At 38.4% G+C, this 20,717-nt stretch overlaps 1 protein-coding gene across 1 annotated transcript in view; it reads left to right on the top strand.

Moving 5' to 3' along the window:
• Positions 1-20,717, top strand: part of LOC137273523 (uncharacterized) — a 156,023-nt gene that overhangs the window by 85,236 nt on the left and 50,070 nt on the right. Inside the window, exons 25-40 of the mRNA XM_067806249.1 lie at positions 4,390-4,691; positions 5,395-5,448; positions 5,785-5,837; positions 6,034-6,161; positions 7,067-7,158; positions 8,062-8,271; positions 8,652-8,705; positions 10,080-10,132; positions 10,349-10,476; positions 11,172-11,254; positions 12,041-12,250; positions 12,632-12,691; positions 15,631-15,683; positions 17,858-17,979; positions 18,283-18,377; positions 18,746-18,949. Of these exons, the coding sequence (XP_067662350.1) occupies positions 4,390-4,691; positions 5,395-5,448; positions 5,785-5,837; positions 6,034-6,161; positions 7,067-7,158; positions 8,062-8,271; positions 8,652-8,705; positions 10,080-10,132; positions 10,349-10,476; positions 11,172-11,254; positions 12,041-12,250; positions 12,632-12,691; positions 15,631-15,683; positions 17,858-17,979; positions 18,283-18,377; positions 18,746-18,949 (1,901 nt within the window). The remainder of the gene's footprint in view (positions 1-4,389; positions 4,692-5,394; positions 5,449-5,784; positions 5,838-6,033; positions 6,162-7,066; positions 7,159-8,061; positions 8,272-8,651; positions 8,706-10,079; positions 10,133-10,348; positions 10,477-11,171; positions 11,255-12,040; positions 12,251-12,631; positions 12,692-15,630; positions 15,684-17,857; positions 17,980-18,282; positions 18,378-18,745; positions 18,950-20,717) is intronic.

Below are 20,717 nucleotides of genomic sequence, written 5' to 3'. Positions count from 1 at the left end.
CATCTTTAAAAAGGATACCCGCGGCGAGGTATCAGGAACCAAACACACCCTGGGTCCTGCGTTCTGGTCTGTGCACTTGCACTTTCCCGTGGGACGATCTCACTTTATTTGGAGGGGTGTTTGCGAGATTTTGAGACTAAGTGAGACGTTACCGCTTTTTTTCGAAACAATATAGTATTTGTTAACATAATTTTGGATTCATTTAGGTAACTTAGCTCAATCCTCCATTTTACCTGCGTGTATTTTAACAAAATAATCCTCCATTTCCGCTGTGTGTATGGCAAATAGCAACCTCCCCCTCGGTTGATATAGAAATGAACATTTCTATTTCTATATCAACCTCAGGCAAGGTTGCTATTTACTACATATGACTATCAACAGTGACAGCCTTCTTGTTTTGTTTTTCAGTCGGATGAAGTAGGTGTTATTTTCTATATAACTATCTATAGTGACAGCCTTATATGATGGCCTTCAGTGGGTTGAAATAGGTGCTGTGTACTATATATAACTATCTATAGTGACAGCCTTCTTGTGATGGCCTTCAGTGGGATGAAGGAGGTGCTATTTACTATATATAACTATCTACTGTGACAGCCTTCTTGTGATGACCTTCAGTGGGATGAAGGAGGTGTTATTTACTATATATAACTATCTACTGTGACAGCCTTCTTGTGATGGCCTTCAGTGGGACTAAGGAGGTGCTATTTACTATATATAACTATCTACAGTAACAGCCTTCCTGTGATGGCCTTCAGTGGGACTAAGGAGGTGCTATTTACTATATATAACTATCTACAGTAACAGCCTTCTTGTGATGGCCTTCAGTGGGATGAAGGAGGTGATATGTAGTCTATATAACTATCTATAGTGACAACCTTCTTGTGATGGCCTTCAGTGGGATGAAGGAGGTGCTATGTACTATATATAACTATCTACAGTGACAGCCTTCTTGTGATGGCCTTCAGTGGGATGAAGGAGGTGCTATGTACTATATATAACTATCTACAGTGACAGCCTTCCTGTGATGGCCTTCAGTGGGATGAAGGAGGTGCTATGTACTATATATAACTATCTATAGTGACAGCCTTCTTGTGATGGCCTTCAGTGGGATGAAGTAGTTGCTATTTACTATATATGACTATCTACAGTGACAGCCTTCTTGTGATGGCCTTCAGTGGGATGAAGTAGGTGCTATGTAGTATATATAACTTTCTATAGTGACAGCCTTCTTGTGATGGCCTTTAGTGGAATGAAGTAGGTACTATATTCAGTACAACTACCCATAGTGACATCTGTTGTGTTGGTCTTCAGCAATGAATTGCAACACACAAATCACTGAGGGAGCTGTGTTAATAATTGATTCTGATTGTGAATGTTGTGCATTGCTTGTGGGTTTTTTTCATTTATGTAATGCACAGATGCTAATATGATTTTGTATGTTGATAAGATTTGTAAGCTGATATGTGCATCATTTGACCAGAATTTGCAACACAAATGTCACAGGAGGAAAAGTGTTAACAGCTGACTTGAGAATGTGTTGAATTACTTATGTCATTTTCTTTTTGAGTAAAACAGATCCCGACCAATATGACTGCATAAAACTTACAATTTGAAACTAAGATTTCACTCCTACATGTGTCCTCTCCCCCATTGAGTCCAAATGGTTGATGGACCAATAAAATGAAGCCTTCCTCTGGAAGACTGTTGACCAATGAGAGCCATTATTTCAATTCACAGAGAGTTTAAATCTTCTCTACACTGTGATATATGGATTTTAACTGATTTTAATATTAAAACATGTTCCAGTAATTTTATCAGTTTAAGCGTTGGAACTAAGAACTTGTACACCAGTATTTCATCAAAACTCTTAACACCAGTAAGTGTCACATGAGAGTAAGAGTTTTGACCATGTGTTTCATGTTTGTCTAGGCCTAACAGATATAAAGAAGCAAAGCCAACATAAGAGAATCTTGGAGATAATACTATTTACATTTCATTATTCTTTATCCTTATGATTACTCTTATTACCTACTGAGTTAGATAAGCGAAAGAATGATAAGAATGTTTGCTGTAAGAAGCAGCTGAAAGTAAATGGGTGGTCAGGCTCTCTGACCTGGTTGATGCATGTCATCATAAACCAGTTGTGTAGATGGACGTTTATCATGTAAATCACTGGTTTGTGTGGTCCAGACTTGACTGTTTTCTGATCAGCTTGTTAACACTTGATTTCTATGTACCAAGGCATAATTCTATGATGTCAATACCTGATGAGTTTATTGATAACAATATTGATATTGAGGATATTTCTGATAAGGACAGATCTTAATTGAGAGTCAGTTAACCAATCTGTAAACATTTTGTGTATGCAGAATGAGTGAATGAGTGAGTGTGTGAGTGTGTGAGTGAGTGTGTGAGTCAGTGATTGAGTCTTTAATGTCACAGTGGGGTTAAGCAGAAATGGGGTTCACACATTTTTCCAGGACAAGATTTGTACCTGAGTCTTTGCCGAGAAAAAGTAAATACTTTAAACACTAGACTACCTCTCTTCCTGAGGTCAAATGCCTAAGGATGTTTACATCAAGAACTCTCCTACACTCTGTTTTTTTATGCTTCTGAAATCTCTATGATCTTATCTTGTAGTCTTGAGCGTGTCCACAAAAAATACTGTAAGTGGAATTTTTGCAAGAAAAGTAATTGTAATAACCCTTAAATTATAGACCAGTCATGCTGCTTGAGATTGTTGCAGCAAATTTCCAAATTCTTTGTAAAAGACAAAATACATAGAAAAGAAAGGAGAAAGGAAAGTTTGTGTAACCAGGGCAAGCAGACATCAGTTGAGAATTCCAGACTTCAGACAGCGTATTGATCATTGACTATCATTAGAAAATACTTGTCATTACACAAGGACAGAATACATTGTGCTTCATCGATCTGAAAGAAGCTTTCAATTCTGTTCAAAGAAAATGTCTCTCATATAAGCTTTAGTTGTGTAATGTCAAAGGAAAAGGTTTTCAGTTGATTTGTAATATGTAAAACAACATAATATCATGGAGAAAAGTTGCTCTATTAGGATTGGTTTGATTTATTGTTTATGCCAAACTCAGCAATATTCAGGCTTTATGGTGGTGATCCATAGATAATAGTCTGTACCAGACAATCCAGTGATTAACAGCATGAAAAACATAAACATAAAACATGTGTTGTTTCTTTTGTGAAGTCAGTAAGTGAGTGAGTTTAGTTTTACACCACATTCAGCAATATAGTATTCTATCTATATGGTGGCGATCCGTACGTAATAAAGTCTGGACCAGACAATCCATTGATTAACAGCGAGAGCATCAATCTATGTAACTGGGATATGCTGACATGTGTCAACCAAGTTGTCAACCGACTCTCACCACCCGATTCTGTAAGTCACCACTTAAGACAAGCATGGGTTGCACTGTTTGGATTATTGGTTGTTAATGTGGTTGTCAGATTTCCCAGTGCTGTAGACCAAATACCTATCATTGACATTCGTTTTTTGGTTGCTGTTATACTCACACTAAAAAACAAGGTTTTTTCCAAATGTGATTGATTCTATTGTAGAACACACTGAATGAGACTGGAACATGTACAACAAGATTCCAGTGTTTTATTATCTCACATCTACATACAAAGAGCAACTTAATTTGATTTTAGAAGGAGTTTTGTCAAATATTACTGAATATGTTTTTTTTCAAAGTTTCAGTGTAATATTGTTTGGGAACACTGTCATTGTAATTCAGATAGATTATTGTAACTGACATGATACTGGATAAGTGGAAATTACGGATAAGTGGAAATTACGGATAAGTGGAAATTACAGATAAGTGGAAATTACGGATAAGTGGAAATTACAGATAAGTGGAAATTACGGATAAGTGGAAATTACGGATAAGTGGAAATTACAGATAAGAGGAAATTACAGATAAGAGGAAATTACGGATAAGTGGAAATTACGGATAAGTGGAAATTACAGATAAGTGGAAATTACAGATAAGGATTAACAGATTGTGTTTGTGAAGATGATATTCAGAGAATGTGTCAAAAGTGATGAATAGATTTATTTTAGATACAATACCAATACGTATTTTAAAATTTATACATGTCCCTCTTATCAGACAGTTATGTCCAAGATCAGAATTTCACTGTATGGTGTACTGAGCTCTAACTTTCTTCAATCCTACCAGTCCATAGTCAGAATTTCACTATATTGTGTTTTGAGCTCTAGCTTCCCTCAATCCTTTCAGTCCAGGGTCCGAATTTCTTTTTGCTGTGTCCTAAGCACTAACTTTGCTCAATCCTTTCAGTCCAAGGTCAGAATTTCACTGTATTGTATACTGCACTTACTTCCTTCAATCCTTTCAGTCAGGGTTCAGAGAACTGCCTGCCTCCGAACCATCTGGAGCTGACCCAGGATCATCCTGGCCATTACACTTCCCACGTCATGAACATGTCCGCCAGTGTCCAGATAGTGTACACTGACTACAACTACGCAGTAACCCTCTCCTGCAGCAGCACCTTGGACAATGGTCAGTGTCCACAGCAGCATATGAGTGTTCAGATCATCGCCCGACAGAACCCCGTCCCTGACAACATCATGCACACCTTGGAACGTTATGCAGCAGCGTTGTGCATCAGTGTGGAGGATATGAGTGATAATGTGCCAGGTATGTGGAGGAAATGAGGGAGAATGTACCAGGTTTATAGAGGAAATGAGGGATAATGTATCAGGTATGCATGGAGGATATGAGGGATAATGTAGCAGGTATGTAGAGAAAATGAAGGATAATGTACCGAGTGTGTGGAGGATATGAAGGATAATGTACCAGGTATGTGTGGAGAATATGAAAATATGTGTGGAGAATATGAGAATATGTACCAGATATGTTACAAGGATATGAGGAATAATGTACCAGGTATGTAGAGGAAATGAGGGATAATGTATTAGGCATGTGTGGAGGATATGAGGGTTAATGTAGCAGGTATGTGTGGAGGATATGAGGGATAATGTAGCAGGTATGTAGAGGATATGAAGGATAATGTAGCAGGTATGTGTGGAGGATATGAGGGATAATGTAGCAGGTATGTAGAGGATATGGAGGATAATGTAGCAGGTATGTGTGGAGGATTTGAGGGATAATGTAGCAGGTATGTGTGGAGGATATGAGGGATAATGTATGAGGTATGTGTGGAGGATATGAGGGATAATGTATGAGGTATGTGTGGAGGATATGAGGGATAATGTATTAGGTATGTGTGGAGGATATGAAGGATAATGTAGCAGGTATGTGTGGAGGATATGAAGGATAATATACCAGGAATATGAGGAGTAATATAGTACAATTGGAGAAATATGTGTTTGTATTCCAGATTTGTGTGAGATACCAGTTGACTACCTGGTCTCCGCTGGCTATCACAGTGAAGGTGAGCTGTCATTAATGTTGCAGGACATGTTCATTATTGTTCATCTTTTGGAGTAAACTTTACATTGTCTAGTAAGTTTAATGAGGTATGACCAAATGGAGCGATTGTGGTTAAAAGTTATATTTTTGGTAATAATCTTTCGCTATGATTTTAAAATTATTCTCTTTCACAGTAATGTACAGGAAACAGTGCTTCCTAGTGTTGTTTTAAAAGCGCTGTTTCACAATCATGTACAGGAAATTCTGTCAAACAGTGATGTGTTAAAAATACTGTCCAACAATAATGTTTAGCAAGGATGGTTTGCAGTAATGTTTCGTTGTGATCTTTTCCCTTCAGAGATGTGTAAGCTGGACAAGATGCCAATACAAAAGAACTTTGACAAGAACCGAGTGAGTATATGTCTTTGACAAGCAAGGAAGATTGACAACTGCTTTGAAGTGAAAAATGGGATTTGTTGGAAATTATAGCTAGAATTCAAAGTGTTTGTTTCTGCCCCAATTCTCTCAGCGTCCATTGCTTCTCATACATCTGTTCCTGCTTTCACTCTGACTTTGAACAAGATAATTTATAGTTCTCTTTTTTCAGTTTTTAGGGATGTGGAACATCATTAAGACGTCACCAAACTATTTTGGTGGGGAGGTTTATCTGACAGCAATACAAGACTACTTTCTGAAGGACGATGGAGCTTTTACCACTGCCTACCGCGGTTACATGTCAGTAGGAGTTGCCTCACTTATGTTATTTCACACACCCTCTGTGCCAACATTTCAGTAGGAGTTAGCTCCCTTATGTTGTTTCACAACACCTTGTGTGGATTCATATCAGCAGGAGTTACCTCCATTATGTTATTTCTCTTGACCTTCTGTGGCTACAGTTCTGTAGGAGTTACCTCCCTTATATTATTCACAATACCTTTTGTTAGTAGGTGTTATCTCCCCTATGACAATTCACAGCACTGTGTGGCTACAATTCACAGTTATCTCCCTTTTGCTTATTCTCACCACCTCATGTGGCTACATTTCATGAAGAGTTACCTCCTTTGTGTTACTTCACTCTATTGTCTGTGGATACATATCAGTAGGAGTTACTTCCCTTATATTATTTCACAACATCCCTTGTTGCCACAAGTCAACAGGAATTATTATGATAATTCACAGCACCTTGTGTGGTGTCATTTCAGTATGAGTTGCTATGCTAATCACCTTTTGTGGCTACATTTCACAAAGAGTTACCTCCCTTGTGTTACTTCACAAGATCCTTTTGTGCTACATGTCAGCAGGAGTTATTTACCTTGTTATTCAAACCCCATTACCACAACCAATGGCTACATCTTAGCAGGCATTTCCTCCCTCAGCTTCTTTTCATTACCAGTTTGCCTTTTAAGCCCAATGGATTGAACAGAACCATTTTTGGCAAATAATCAGTTGTCATTATTTTGTGGCATTGTGGTTTATTATTCATGACGTCAAGTACAACGTATGCTCTTGCATTTAGTATCACATTTCGATTCAGTATAGAACTAGGCACAATGTGTAAAACCCATTTCCTGATATTGCTGGAGTAATGCTAAAACTAAACTCACTTGCTCACGGTAAAGAGCACTTATTTTTGTTTCCAGAGAGGGATCAAGCACCTGCCTCAGACCAGGAACAATATTGTTTGAGAAAGACTCGCATGGAGACTACATTTTCAGTACCCTGACAGGCCAAGGTAATTACCTGTTATCAGTAATATTCTGTAAGTGCGTCTTGTTTCATGCTATGCTCAGAAATATTCAACTTCTGCCCATATGAATTCACATCTTATCAGAATCAGGTGGACATCAGTCAGCCAGGTAACACATTGTCACCATGAATAAGGGATGGCTGGAGAGTTCTGATCCTAACCTAAAGCCTGTATGCTACACCATGAACAGATAGTAAAATACTTTCCGTGCTCATCAGTAGAATTTCACCTCTTCCCGAGCTTAATGAAAGAACTGTCTGGCAAGCATAATGCAGTTGATTTTTGGCTGTGGATTGCCATAGTTTGTCCACCACCAAGAAGAGTAAGCTCAAAAACATCAGTGGAAGAAGTGTATATGTGTATGTGGACACTGTTCCTCACACTTCATAACTCATGCCATAAGTATGATCGTAAATCTTTTCTATTCCCTATGCAGTGGAAGCCCTTGTAAAAAAAGGCAGATAAAGAGGTTGTGCCGGTTTATAGAATTTTTCCCTTTTCAACCTGAGAATGATCTGTGTACTGTAAAGTATGACTGAATAACATATTGAGAGTCATCATATTATTCAGTCATCAATAAAGATACATCAGAAAAATACAACACAAATTCATTGTACAGCCTCCATTTATGTTATAATCATGAGGTAGGAAAGTTTAGCCTGCTGTGTCTTTGACATCATACGGAATAGACTAATGCCAGATTAGATCATAATTGATCATTAAGTAACTAGCTCCTGCTGGGACCAAATTCTAGTGCCGATATTGAGAGCATGCCTGATTGGAGGTCTGTCAGTTCTGAGACACTATGTACTGTTTTTTCCTGGAAATGTACAGGTTCTGTGATAGATCTATCAACATTTGTGAATCCAGTGATTTTTCATTCATCAGGCACTTTCAAGATAGTTTACACAGACTACAACTACGCTGTGACATACTCATGTCGACAAGTTGGCAATGATGGATGGTGTCTTGACGGTCTGGCACACACATCCATACTGGCCAGGGATGACATTATTGACCCCGACACCATGGAGTTGCTGGAGAGCTATGTACAGAGAACATGTGTTGATAAGAAGACAATGGTGTATGTTAATACAGGTATGTACAGAGAACATGTGTCGACCTGAAGACAATGGTATATGTTAATACAGGCATGTGCAGAGAACATGTGTTGACCTGAAGACAACCGTATATGTTAATACAGGCCTGTATAGAGAATGTGTTCACCTGAAGACAATGGTGCATGTTAATACAGGTATGTACACAGGACAGGTCTTTAACTGAAGACAGTGGTGTGTGGTAATACAGGTATGTACAGACAATGTGTATGGATCTGAAGACAATGGTTTATGTGGATATGTGTATGCAAGAAATACATTTGAAACTCACAGATATGATAATCTTGCATTATTCATCATATATCCAATTTGAAAAATATTCTTGGCAATAATGTTTCAATTTCCCCTTTGATGTTCCAGATTTGTGTTCCATTCCACCAGAGTACCTTAAGAGTGTAGGCTACAGTGGACCAGGTGAGCTGTAGTTTGTGAGTGAATGAGTGGATGAAATTTCACAATGTGGTTTGTGGGTCTTGTGTGATTTTCGTAATGTAGAGAGTGGGTCTATGTTATTTGAATTTCATAATTTGGTGAGTCCGTCTACATTATATAAATTCTGTAATGTGATGAGTGGGTCTATGTTGCACGAATTTCCTAATGCAGTGAGTGAGTCTGCATTATACAAATTTTGTAATGTGGTGAGTGTGTTTCAAAGAGTGAGGTACATTATACTAATTTGTGTATGCAAATTTTATACTCCTATTGAAGACTTCTGACTCAGATGTCTAAACTCATGAACTTGGTCAGTTTATTCTATGCTTGCTTTCATGCACATGTTATGGAAAGAGACTGTCGTTAAAGTCTCATTATCACAGACGCTCAGTTTAGAGCATTTAGAAGTGTCGTGTTGCTTCTTTGACTTCATCAATTTTTCATTATTTATGCACGTGGCAGATTCTGCTGAGCTTTGGATCTTTAATATCTATATATGACACAAACTGTGCTCACACTTGCTTCTCTTATGACATTGTTTGGGGAGGTGGTTTAGCCTGATGGTTAATGAGTTCGCACATTATGCTGAAGACCTGGGTTCAACTCCCCACATGAGTACAATGTGCAAAGCCCACTGGTGTCTCCTGTAGATATATCAATCAGAACCTAAAGTGGTGTCTTTTACTATGTACAGGTTTTTGTGATTTATTATTTTCTCAGTTTCCATGGAAACGTTTCGGACTTTGTCTCAAAAGTGAGAGGTGTGTTTCGTTTCCCAAGAATAACTCAAAGCCCGTTCAATATGGAGGTATAGGCTTCGTTTCCGGAGCAGAACTCAGAATCCGTTCTTTATTTTTCTGCAAAACTTGGTAGATATACCAGTCAGAAGCTACAATGGTCTTAGTCTCAAACTGGAGGGATGGGCTTCGTTCCCAGAGCACAACTCGAAAACCATTTCATGTCCTTCAACAGATCTTGGCAGATATATGAGGCAGATCTTGAAATTGTGACTTTGCTGGTTACAGATATATGGCATTTATAATTTCTATGAATTCCATGGAAACAATTCAAACTGAGTCTTAAAAAAAACAATGACTAACTCTCAGATTATTTGTCCTTTCAAACATTTGGGGGCCCGGAGGGATATGTCATCTTCTGATGACTCTTGTTTAATAATGTCATTGGATGTCTCTATCCATTTCATGTTATATTTGAGACACTAAACATTAGGCATCGAGTGTACCACCATTGCTCTCTCCCATATAGACTTGGAAAAGCTGAAGGGTCAAAGCGAAGAATGTATTTAATTCCTGACGTTTCTGATGTCTCATGACCATGTGTATCGCCTCGTTTCAGACCGATGCCAAGTGCCCAACATACCAATACAAGCAGACTTCGATCTCACTCAAGTAAGTCAGGAAATGTATGTAAACACCACTCATAAGAGTCATGCATTAACATGAACCCATGACTGTCTTAGCACTAAGAGAGCTTTGAAATCTAGACCCAGATGCCCAGCACACAGTTTATGTACAAGCCTGATGTTCTACACACAGATGTGACCTATGTGAAAACATGATGTTCTACAGACACAGTTTAAATACATCTGTGGTTTGTCTCCTCAGTTCCTGGGTAAATGGAATGCCCTGAAGATTCTGCCCTACTTCTATGGTGAGAGGACCTACAGATCCATGACCCACAAGTACTTCAGGAATGTTGATGGCCATCTTACACTTGTCTTCAAGGGATATAAGTATGTCTGATCATATGACCAGCTCTCTGTTGTAGAAGATTACTCTGTACATCTCTCTTGTTGGTTACTATTTACAGCTGTGTGGTGTGGGTTACTATTTACAGCTGTGTGGTGTGGGTTACTATTTACAGCTGTGTGGTGTGGGTTACTATTTACAGCTGTGTAGTTTCCATCGTCAATAAAACTTCTCATGACAGCGACTGCTTGTGCACCTTGATTGTGCACGTACTGCCCTGGCATAGCGTTACCAATGCAATCATCAAAATCACCAGAACGTTGACTTCAGCTTGTTTGGGGATAGTGTAATTAAATGCATTTATGCAACAGTATGAAAGTTCAGGAAAACAGTGTAGTGTACATTTCTGTATTCTGATTTTAGATGTATACAGAAATGTACCTATGATTCACATGTGTAGAGCCACTGTTGATGACCCCTTTTGCTTCACTAGAAAGCATGTTGTGATCCACAATGTTTAATCAAACTTATTTTGCATCAGTTTGGTTCGAACATGCTCATCTTCAATGATTGCTGCCCAAGTAGCCATATAACTGCCTACTGGATATGGGTGTTTCTTAAACAAGTTCATCTCCTCACTGGTTTTCAACAAAAGTATTGAGATGATATCATTGATGAAACCAATCAAATGCAGAATGTACCCTAAAACACTGACATGATCTTCTTTATCTGACAACAGCCAAACGTCCCATCAGTGTGCTCAGTCTCGTTATGTGACAATGCAACAGAGGTCTCCAGGATATTTTGTGCTACCAGACAATGGTAAGTACTGTAGACATTGTTTCTCTAGAACCCGGTAAGGTTAGAACCGATAGTTAGTAACCCTTGCTAGTTGTAAGAGGTGACTAACAGAATCGTCTGGTCAAAATTGCTGACATTTGTTGACACGTATCAACATATTCCAGCTACATAGATTGATGCTCATGCTGCTGATCACTGGATTGTCTGGTCCAGGCTTTTATTATTTACAGACTGCTGCCATATAGCTGGGATATTGCTGAGTGTGGCGTAAAACTTAACTGACTCACTCTCAAGTGGCTCTATATTACCTCCCTTCACTGGTTTGTTACTCTCTGCTCATCCATCAGTCATGAAAATAGATGGACACAGTGGAGTTATTTTTTGTCCTGAATGAAACCATGATCAGAGTGTCTTTATCAATTGTTATAAGGGTGACTCTATTTTAGAGTTCATTATCATTTGCAGTTGCCCGAGGTTTTTCATTAACTGCCCTCCTTCGTCAGGTAGTTGAAAATGGACAGGATTTTTAACAAAATAAAAACAAACAATGTAGATCTATCAGTTTTAGAGGCATTTACAACTAACAACAAGCAAGGTCACTGACACACTTTTTACAAATATGGAAACATCATAGAACATCATTGGAAGTTTTGGGAGCTTCCACCGTATTTGTTATTTATGTTTCTAATATATTTTCTTATTTGAAACTGTTTGTGGTCCTGAAAATATTTGCCACAGAAACATTTATTGTTTACAAATACATTGTTTTGTATGCGTTAACAAGAGATCTGCCGTCTTTCTCTGCAGCCACCTACCGTGTTGTGTACACAGACTATGAATACGCCATTTTGTACATATGCGGTAGTCTGCAGACTGATGGACATTGTCTGAAGGAGAAGACTCAAGTTGCCATAATGTCTCGATATAACAGCATCCCTGATGAACTTCTCCAGCGACTCCTCGGTGAAATTTCAAGTCTGTGTGTTGATGTCAGTGATCTCATGGACATCAGTCCAGGTACTTCTTAACTTTTCCTTTCTTTGTGATAGTGGGTAAAGTTATCTGAGAAAACCATCATAGTTTTACAACTGTCAATTTTGATATGTGTAATAGCAGGCACGGTTAAAAAATAGTAACAATTGAAATTAAGTGTATGGTTCGTTGAATAAACTTTATTTGCTTGCATTTTGTCTGTCTGCACCGTTCTAATGACACCTTCTTACCCAAATATATTTTCTCAATTTTATATGTCTACTTGCTCAACTGCATACATAATCAGCATAATGATATTAAGAAATTGTAGTCCCGTGTACAACATGTTACATCTGAGCACTTTCTAAATGGCATTGTGTATTTGTGATGATAACAGTCTACATATAAAACAAAATTTCATTTCAGGAATGTGTCTCATATCAGCCGCGGAGATGGACGAGGCAGGATACACAGGACCCCCAGAAGGTGAGTCCCTTCCTTGGTACTGGAGGTCATAGCATTGGTCCAGTTAGTTCCTGATGTTGTCATTTCCGTCTGACCTAGACTAACACTGTACATGTATATATAACTTTAACTGAAACTAATAGTTCCATTTAACTGAATAGGAGCCCTTGTGACTTAGGAGATTCTGAAACTGAGGAAATCTAAACTTATTGTACACCCACTACGAAGTAACCCGGGTATATAACATTCATTCTGTCCATCCCGAAACTTTGTCTGGAGCGTATCTCTTTATATTTACATGCTGGATTCACCAAACTTCACACACATTAATCAATACCCTTAGATGTTCCTTTTGCTTTTCTGAAGATTTCCAGAAGTTTGTTTTGTGCTGTTTCCATGGAAACACAACTTGGTGCCAAATGTGTTTGATGGATTTGTGCGGATCATATCTCTTAAAGTTTACATGCTAGGTTCACCAAACTTCACACATGTTAGTCATTACCCATTGATATGCCATTTGCTATTTTATTTTTTTTACAGAATTTGTTTTGTTGTTTTCATTTTAACATGACTTGGTGCCAGATGTTTTTGATGGTTACCTGGCCACAGCATCACTGAAACTTTTGCCCAGTTCAATAAGGTTTGCTATCTCTCTTGAAAATTTAACCTCCCCCTTATAGCCCATTTGTTCACAAACACAATAAAAAAGGTATTCTGCCCTACTTCCAGAGAGCGAAAATGGAAGATAGGCATCCCGTTACCAGTGATGCAGTGTATTCACATGTTGTGGATGTTTTCTACAGGTTTAAAGTATGCTTCATGACTATTGCGGACTAATCGATACATCAGATATTAACACATGTGTCAATAGATGTGAGCGTAAGCAGGAGTTATCCACAGGAAAAGTTCCTTCAAGTGTGCAGACTGACAATAGTCATACACAGTCAGAAATCAGACTGACACAATCAATGAAACATAGACATTCAGAACTGAAGGAGTTCAAGTATGTTGACTGACATAGCATTTGAGGACATATCACATTCTGATGATAAGTGTGTTCTACATGGGAATACCTAACAGGAAAACATTTGAGGCACTTTTTGATGAAAAGACTGATGCAGAGGAACATACACTCAGAGCAGTTAGTAGGGAGAACAGTGGAAGACCTCAGATTCTGAGGACTATTGATGAATTGTTTTTATTACTTTGCATGCATCTGCAGTTAGGCCTGATTATTGAGGACTTAGGCATTAGATTTAAAGTTTTCCAAATCACCTGCAGTAACATACTAATTACTGGATTTCATACTGACATATTATGCTGTCTTTCCTAATCATTTGGCCTCAAAAACATGTAGGTTAGCAGACAGCGCCAAGCAAGTTCAAGATTAAATATTCTGATTGCAGAGTCATAATTGACTGTACAGTGAGATCTTTGCAGAAACTCTGAAATCACAATTTAATAAAACCCCTCTGGTGTTATTCTATTTTTGTCTGATTTGTGGTCTGGAAAGATCCATATTTAACAATAACCGGAGACCAAGTAGAAGAAACTACAGCTAATCATAGAATTGATGTTCAGAGGGCAATAGAAAGGGTAAAAATGGGTTGTACACTGTACTGATAATGCCTGCCTATTACAACTGCAAAGGAGGCTTTGATTTGAAAATTTGAACTGCATTATCTAATTTGCAACCACCACTTGTTAATGTTAATGTTCAATGTCTATGTAAGACACACCTGGAAAACAATTTGTTATCTTATCACAGAACTTTGATAAAATGCCTTTTGCATATTGATATTATAATGCTTGGGAATATTACTAAATGTATGTTTGAGGCAAGTATATAGTAATTGACCTTTGAAATAAATGATGTTATTCATGACTTATGTTGATCTACAGGACCATGGTTGTTCACTTCTCATGGTTAAGTCTCTTGCCTCTTGTTTGGATTTACTGTTTTGGAGGGGGTGGGGGGTTGGGGGGTGGGGGGTGGGGGGGGGGGGGGGGGGTTGCGACTGATAACATGACAATGTAGTGTTCTTGTGAAATGTAGATATGTTTATTTTCTGCAGCATGAGGACAAATATGAGGTTCAGGGACTGTGAGACAGATTAATCCTGACCATGATGAAGCTTGTGTAGGAGAATAGGTTTTTCTCTGGGAGTAAATGTTATTTTTCATGTTATCATGTATTGGGTTTGTAATGTAACTTTACTGGGAAGTTTTACATTGCAATTTCCAGAAGTAAATGATTTCTTTACATGCTGCTTGTAGTGTATAAAATTCCACTTTTTAGCTTCCTTTTGGCTGCAAAATTCTTTTGGAATTATCCTTTCTCAGTCGGTTTGCCATTGCTCGGTGTGTTTTCTGTTCGCATTCTGAGTGTGGTATGGTAGAGCTGCCATGATTGGCTGGCTAACTCCATTGTGGGCCAGTGGGTGATAAGCTATGTTTCCCAGGTTAAAGGTTAGTGCAGGAGGTATTTAAGGGCTTGTATTGCTCTGGGAAGATGCTTACTTCACGATACCCTGACCGTAGTAAGTAGGGAGGTCTCCCATTTTTTTGTTTTGTATTTCCTAGTTTTTGTGTAGGGTTTTTCTTCATGCAGAATAGGAGACTAAATTGGAGGAAAATGATAGTTTTTTTTATTTCTTTATAGGAATGAATTAGTTAGCTTTTTCTTTTAAGACTTAACAGATTATTAGGAGTGAGTGTGTGAGTGGAAGTCTAGTATTTATTTTGTTAAGTTTGATTCAGTTTAAATGTATTAATTAATAAATTGTATTTATTTGGTGAATTTTTAATTTGTGCTATTTTTTTGCAAGAATCATTAGTCATGACTTGAACTATCATAGAACCAAAAGGAAAGGTTATAGAGGTTCCCGTTTCAAGGCAGTAAGTCAACATTCACTTTAAAACCTTATAGACACTAAGTTGCTGTGAATGTTCTGTTTCAGATGAGTGTCAGTTGTCTGGGATCTCGTACCAGGAGAACATCAACACAACCATGGTAGGAGAGTTGTCAGGCTGGGTGAATGGTTGATGATCCTTAAGATTATTTAGATCAATGACATGTTACAAATGAATGCCCCTACTCCAATAATCCCTCACTTCTTGAAAGTGCTTGTGCAAACAGCAAAACAATAGCAATGGGTCCCCTATCGAAACAACAGGAAGCAATCACCGTATGTGAAGTGACAGGAAACAGCTGATCTGATTGGCATGTCAAATGGCGACCGGACAGGATTATGACTTGTTAAAAATTGACATTGTGTGTAAATAGGTAGGTACGGAACTAAGTAATGACTAAGGGCAACATAATTTGAAATAATGAAAACTGTATACTTCGATTTGTATTTTATTAATGGTGTATAACAAAGTGGCCGTAATCGTCGTAAAATTTCCTGGCAGTTGTACTGCTAACCTGTAAGATTGTCCTGACAGGGCACTGACGATCAGAAAAATACTTTCGTGAAATTGTGCCTCATAGATAAGCCGAACCCCTTCTACAGACAACATTTTTTGGTCCTCAAAATTAGGCTTTTACACGGTATTATACGGTAATAGACATCTTAGGGTGGATTTGTAGAAAGAAGTCTTCGCGCTATATGAAAGTGTGTGTTGAGGTATAGGAGTAATGTGTTAATGTATGGGAGTTAATCACCTTAGCAATCAGACTGTCGTAAGTCTATGTTAATGTATGGGAGTTAATCACCTTAGCAATCAGACTGTCGTAAGTCTATGTTAATGTATGGGAGTTAATCACCTTAGAAATCACACTGTCGTAAGTCTATGTTAATGTATGGGAGTTAATCACCTTAGCAATCAGACTGTCGTAAGTCTATGTTAATGTATGGGAGTTAATCACCTTAGAAATCACACTGTCGTAAGTCTATGTTAATGTATGGGAGTTAATCACCTTAGCAATCAGACTGTCTTAAGTCTATGTTAATGTATGGGAGTTAATCACCTTAGCAATCAGACTGTCGTAAGTCTATGTTAATGTATGGGAGTTAATGACCTTAGCAATCAGACTGTCGTAAGTCTATGTTAATGTATGGGAGTTAATCACCTTAGAAATCACACTGTCGTAAGTCAATGTTAATGTATGGGAGTTAATGACCTTAGCAATCAGACTGTCGTAAGTCTATGTTAATGTATGGGAGTTAATGACCTTAGCAATCAGACTGTCGTAAGTCAATGTTAATGTATGGGAGTTAATGACCTTAGCAATCAGACTGTCGTAAGTCTATGTTAATGTATGGGAGTTAATCACCTTAGAAATCACACTGTCGTAAGTCAATGTTAATGTATGGGAGTTAATCACGTTAGCAATCAGACTGTCGTAAGTCTATGTTAATGTATGGGAGTTAATCACCTTAGCAATCAGACTGTCGTAAGTCTATGTTAATGTATGGGAGTTAATCACCTTAACAATCAGACTGTCGTAAGTCAATGTTAATGTATGGGAGTTAATCACCTTAACAATCAGACTGTCGTAAGTCTATGTTAATGTATGGGAGTTAATCACCTTAACAATCAGACTGTCGTAAGTCAATGTTAATGTATGGGAGTTAATCACCTTAACAATCAGACTGTCGTAAGTCTGTGTTAATGTATGGGAGTTAATCACCTTAGCAATCAGACTGTCGTAAGTCAATGTTAATGTATGGGAGTTAATCACCTTAGAAATCAGACTGTCGTAAGTCTATGTTAATGTATGGTAGTTAATCACCTTAGCAATCAGACTGTCGTAAGTCTATTTTAATGAATGGGATTTAACGCTTTGCACCAAGATCACTTCGTCTGAGATTATAACAGTACCCAGGGGTTTGAAAGATGATGGTTTGGATCCTTTGGGTTGTGTTGGGGGTAGCACCAGAACAAAGACATCCCAGGGATGGGTAGGAGTGGTTTGGGATCCATTAGTGTAGGGGGCTTCTTGCAACAAGCATGGCTTACTGAAGATCAATTCTAACCTTCACGGGTCACTTTTGTGAAGTACAGTCCAAAAGCAATTGTGCTCAGACAAATATAGTCATTTATAAAATTGATTGCTGCCCTGAAGGAAACAGTACAGGATAAGGCAACATGAGTATGAGATCTGGACACTGTGTCAAATTCTAAACCTTTAGCAGATGCTGTCCAGTGCATGTCCTGAATAACTCATTTTGTTGTTGTTAGTTGCAAGGGGAATGGTACACTGTGATGTCAACGCCATCGGCAGCACCCTTGGTAGAGTCCCTGGGCCCTGCCTATTTTCACTTCGATGGCTGGCATCTGGTGCGGCTCTACAGAAGCATAGAGTAAGTCACATGTATGCATAAACAGTCTCAGACACAGTCACATTCTGTGTCATATGTGTCTTTTACTCCAACCTGCTAACATTCTTGTAGGTGCATAAATTAAGTTAAATATAATACTTTGATCTTGATTTGCCCTTTTGTCTTGGACTATGTCCATGGAGGCAATGATCCTGAACAGAATTACTCATATTCTCTTGATGAAAAATTCAAACTTGTTTTTATGATCATGTCATTATATGTACAATTGCACATAACTGACAATTTCTTTATCGTCTGAAGGTGTAAATCTGGTCATTGTTTCAGTGAAAAATCTGGTCTGTGTAATCCAACAGAAGCTGTTGGCCTAAGGGAGGTAACCGCTGCAGGGGAGTATTACCACCACATGGACTCCAATTCATGTATGTAACAGAACACTTTTTGAATGTTACAGTTCAGGCAGCACTTTCTGAATGTTACAGTTAGGGCAGTTGTTACAGCTGAGGCAACACTTGTTGAATGTTACAGTTGAGGCAACACTTGTTGAACGTTACAGTTGAGGCAAATTTTGTTGAATGTTACAGTTAAGGCAGCACATTCTGAATGTTACAGTTCAAGCAGTACCTGTTGAATGTTGCAGTTGAGGCAACACTTGTTGAAGGTTACAGTTGAATGTTCAGGATGTAAATAACAAGAGCACCGATCATAAATAGTTTAAAATCTGTCCTTAAGTACATGTACGATTTCAAAATATATTTGCACATTAATCTGGATGAATCTCCTCTGCCAGTCACATTCCGTATCCTGCATACCTGCCCGATGTATATGGTAATCTACACGTGTCCCGAGGAAGGCGAGGACGGAACATGTGTCCATGGCTGGGTTAACATCCTGGCCAGGTCAAAGGTCATTCCAGATGACCACCTTCCTGGCCTGAAGAAGTATGTCACGCACGCCTGCATCGACTCCAACACCCTCAGCAACAACAAGAAATGTGTGTGGTTTGGTTATCTGTTTGATTCGTAACTGCATTTATTGCACCTTGTTGGGATTCCACCAACTCACTCTCATTCATTCATCTGCTTATCCACCAACTTACTCTCATTCATTCATCCACTCATCCACCAACTCACTCTCATTCATCTGCTCATCCAACAATTCACTCTCATTCATTCATCTGCTCATCCACCAACTCACTCTCATTCATTCATCTGCTCATCCACCAGCTCACTCTCATTCATTCATCTGCTCATCGACCAACTCACTCTTATTCATTCATCCACTCATCCACCAACTCACTCTTATTCATTCATCCACTCATCCACCAACTCACTCTCATTCATTCATCCACTCATCCACCAACTCTCTCATTCATTCATCTGCTCATCCACCAACTCACTCTCATTCATTCATCCACTCATCCACCAACTCACTCTCATTCATTCATGTGCTCATCCACCAACTCACTCTCATTCATTCATCCACTCATCCACCTGCTCACTCTCATTCATCTGCTCATCCACCAAATCACTGTCTTTCATTCATCCATCAACTCACTTTCCTTTGCTAATCCTTCCACTCAGTCACACATTCATCCACCCACTCACTCTCTTGTTTGCCCACCTGCTCACCAAACTCACTCACACCTATAGTCACTCATTCACTCACCAACTGGTCTGACTCAACCATCTACTGTCACTCTCATGTATTCAGCCCTTAAGTCAGCCACCCGCTTATTCTCTTATTTGCCCATCTGCCCACTAAATTCACTCACACCTATAGTCACTAACTCAATACCTAGTCCTCCCACTAACTCTAATCCATTCATCCACTTATCCACATGCTCACTCTCTTATTCTCACTCCTACTCCCAGCAAAGAGGAGATAACCACTCTAAGGAATGTCATATGTCCTCAGAGGTATATCAATATCAAACAACCTTCATTTGTACCATAATCATAAAGTATATCAGAGTATAACTGATATATCAGAGTATAACTGATATATCAGAGTATACTAAGATCTAGCATAGAAACATTTGCATGTACTGTTGCCAAGTCCTATGTAGTAACAATAGGAAGTTTCTAACTAGGGTTGGTAATTATTGGGAATATTGTTTATGCGAATAATTATTTATTATTGTCAATATAAAAGGTATGGCATCGATAATATTATTTAGAAACTATTGTTATGACATAAGGTTTCATCACTGAAACAGAATCATACATTGTAACAGTCACACATTGTTACAAGTCATACATTACAACAACATTAGGCATTGCAAGTTAGGCAAACTTTGAAAGTAATAAACACCTATTTTCTATTATAATAGTAGTAGAGCACTAGCCAAACTTGTAATGGGCAAGGTGTAAATGGGCCTAGTTACCCAAACACCTATAAAATTTTGGAAAATTAATCAAACTCATAACTAAGCTATACAATGTAACAAAATCATATGAAGTGACAAATTGCACATTGTAACATGTCATACATTGTAACAAATCATACATTGTGACATGGCCTACAGTGTGGCAAATCAGACTTTGTAATAAGTCAGTATATCGTAACAAAGTGTGCAATGGTAAAGACCAGGCCAAGTGACAATACACAGGCAATGTCACATGGTCACATCATACATTGTCAGTGATTGCAGTCTAAATGATTTTAAGTGGCTGTACACTGGTCATTGGACACTGGTGGCCATTTGTTACACTAAAACCCAAAATCTCTATTTAAGATGGTGGTCAATAATGTGTAGCGGT

This window comes from Haliotis asinina, chromosome 2 (genome assembly GCF_037392515.1).
Source record: "Haliotis asinina isolate JCU_RB_2024 chromosome 2, JCU_Hal_asi_v2, whole genome shotgun sequence".
Lineage (NCBI taxonomy): Eukaryota > Metazoa > Mollusca > Gastropoda > Lepetellida > Haliotidae > Haliotis > Haliotis asinina.
The sequence above is the reverse complement of the archived record's forward strand: the minus strand, read 5'-3'. Positions and strand labels throughout refer to the sequence as shown.